The sequence below is a fragment of the Oryctolagus cuniculus genome, chromosome 15 (genome assembly GCF_051225735.1).
Source record: "Oryctolagus cuniculus isolate XC-2025 breed Fujian yellow rabbit chromosome 15, ASM5122573v1, whole genome shotgun sequence".
NCBI lineage: Eukaryota > Metazoa > Chordata > Mammalia > Lagomorpha > Leporidae > Oryctolagus > Oryctolagus cuniculus.
In genome coordinates this window covers 142,130-144,222 of record NC_142881.1, presented here as the reverse complement: position 1 = coordinate 144,222, position 2,093 = coordinate 142,130, and the positions used below count along the sequence as shown (strand labels likewise).

Below are 2,093 nucleotides of genomic sequence, written 5' to 3'. Positions count from 1 at the left end.
CCTGCCCACATGCTGAGGTCTGCCAGAGGGATGCCCGGGAGCCCCTGGGGGCACCGCCAGCCCTACTGGAGGTCGTCTCTGCCTGGAGGTCAGTGCAGTCCGCACCTCCTGTGTTCAGGGTGCCCCAGGGCAGCAGGGGTCTGGGTATCGGGTTGGTGCCTGCTCTTCCCAGGGCCACCTGCCTTCCTGGCTGGGAGCACCCTAACATCTTGGCTCCTGGTGGAGGTTCGTGACGGGCCTGGGCAAGAGGGTGGGCAGTGGAGGGGAGGGACGCTCAGCGCCGGGGGCCTCTGGGGTGGGACTACCGGGATACGGGATGCGTGGGCCAGGTTGGAGCTGGGCCCGGAGTCAGCTTGTCCTAGGGCCGCGGCAACCGCAGGGCGAGGGCGCCACCCAGCAGCAGGTAGAGGCGCGGGCCCCGCGAGCATCCCGCGCCTGAAGTCCAGGTCCAGTAGCTGTAAACGCCCGTCCCGTTACCTCCGGACGCCAAGTCCTCCTCGTCCGGGCCGCGCTCCCCCGGCCCCGCCGCGCGCCTCCAGCCGGGTCCCGCGGCCAAGCCCGCGGCTGCTCCCGCTGCCGCCCCGGCTGCTGCCCCCGCCGCCGCCACGCGCGGGGAGGAGCCGTAGCGGGGCGCCGGCCGCACGCGCACCCTCGAGGTCCCGCGCGCGCCCCCGCGGATCCCGCCCCGGGCGCTGCCCCGCGCCCCGCCTCGGCCTCCCTTGGCCGCGCCGCCGTCGCAGAGGAACGCAGCGGCCAGCAGCAGGGCCCAGCACGTCGCGGCAGTCCAGTTCATGTTTTGGCGACGAAGCCTGCGGGCAGAGCGGGGAGGGGCTTAGCTTCCGCGCGGGGTGGAGGCGGGGCAGGGAGCCGCAGGGCAGGGTGTATGGGGGGGCTTTCACTTGGGGTTGGGGGGGTCCATTACTGAGCAGGGGTGCGGGGAGTGCCTGGGATGGTGGTGTTGGGCGCCTGCTGCTGGGGCGCTCCAGCCGGGAAAGGAGCCCCACAGCCTGCGCGCGAGTGCTCAGGAGGCGGCGGTCATACTTGGCGCGGGTGTCCCTGGAAGGGGTCATGCGCCCGACTCTCTGGCTCGGAGCCTGCGGGAAGAGGCCCTGGTGGCGCGCGCCGGGCGCGGGGCCAGAGCTGGGTTCGGGCCTCGCCGGGGCGCAGAGGACCCGGCTGGGGACACCGTTCACCCACCGCGCAGGCCGGACCTGGAGATGGTCCCTTCCCACCCCTGCCCGGCTCTCCAGCCTCCCTTGGCGCCGGGAGCGGGGACGCGGGCGGGGCTGAGCGGGCTCGGGTCGCGGCGATCCGCGCGGCCGCTGCTGCTTCTCCGCGCCAGGCGCCCGCCCTCTCCCAGCCTCCCGGCCCGCCCGGATCCCACCACTGGGCCTTACCCACCGCGGGCCTCGGTAGCTCCAGGGGCCGCGGCCCGGCGGCAAGGGGCGGGCGGTGGCGAGCCCCTCTCCGGAGCACGGAGCCGGGTGCCTGGGGTCTGCGCGAGGCCTCCGCCCTAGGATGGGGCGGGCAGAACGGAGGCGCATCCCCGGAGACAGGAGGGAGGAGAGATAGGCAGGTTCGGGGGAGGCGCAGCCCCTCGCGCCGCCCGCCTCTTCCTCGCCCTCGCTGCTAGCCCGCGCGCTCCCGCGCGCGTCAGCCTCACGCAGGTGCCCTCACCGCTCCCGGCGACCCCTCCCCACTTTCCCACACCCTTGCCCCTACCGCAGGGAGCCGGTGGCTGGGTCCGGGGACTGAGGCTGGGGCTCGCGGTGTCCGCCCCGTGCCCTGCACCCCTGTCGTCCCTAGGCCTGCTGTTGGGGCGTTTAGGCGTGTTTTCCGCCAGCCGGCCATCTTCCAGGGGCGCGGATTCTCAGTTCTGGTAGCAGAGCGGGGCCGGGTGGTGCAGAGGCTTTCCGCAGGGGCCTTGCCGCGCGCCTGAGCGGCCAGCATTGCCCTGGCGCCAGCTCTGGTCCCGTTTTCAGGGCAGACCCGTGGGCAGCTCCTCGGCCTGGCGCTACAGATGCCTTCTGCAGCCCTGCTGTGCCCCCACGGGGACCCTCGGTGAGGCCATTCCCTGCCATATCCACTGCTCA

At 73.9% G+C, this 2,093-nt stretch overlaps 1 protein-coding gene across 2 annotated transcripts; it reads right to left on the bottom strand.

Moving 5' to 3' along the window:
- Positions 1-222: 222 nt before the first annotated feature.
- Positions 223-1,648, bottom strand: SPRN (shadow of prion protein). 2 transcript variants are annotated; one of them, XM_051824363.3, is made up of 2 exons: positions 1,402-1,648; positions 223-809 (listed from the first exon to the last, which is right to left on the bottom strand). In XM_051824363.3, exons 1-2 carry the CDS (start codon positions 1,542-1,544, stop codon positions 359-361), a joined length of 594 nt encoding a protein of 197 aa, XP_051680323.1. In that variant the 5' UTR covers positions 1,545-1,648; the 3' UTR covers positions 223-358. The 2 variants fall into 2 exon arrangements, with proteins under 2 accessions (XP_051680323.1, XP_008268877.2); XM_008270655.5 differs by having other exon boundaries at positions 1,398-1,538.
- Positions 1,649-2,093: the final 445 nt, after the last annotated feature.

Coding starts and splice junctions, on each gene's coding strand:
- SPRN (XM_051824363.3), bottom strand. CDS start 1,544: ATGCGCCTCCGTTCTGCCCGCCCCATCCTAGGGCGGAGGCCTCGCGCA. Junction 810..1,401: donor TGGAGCTACCGAGGCCCGCG/GTGGGTAAGGCC, acceptor CTCTGCCCGCAG/GCTTCGTCGCCAAAACATGA.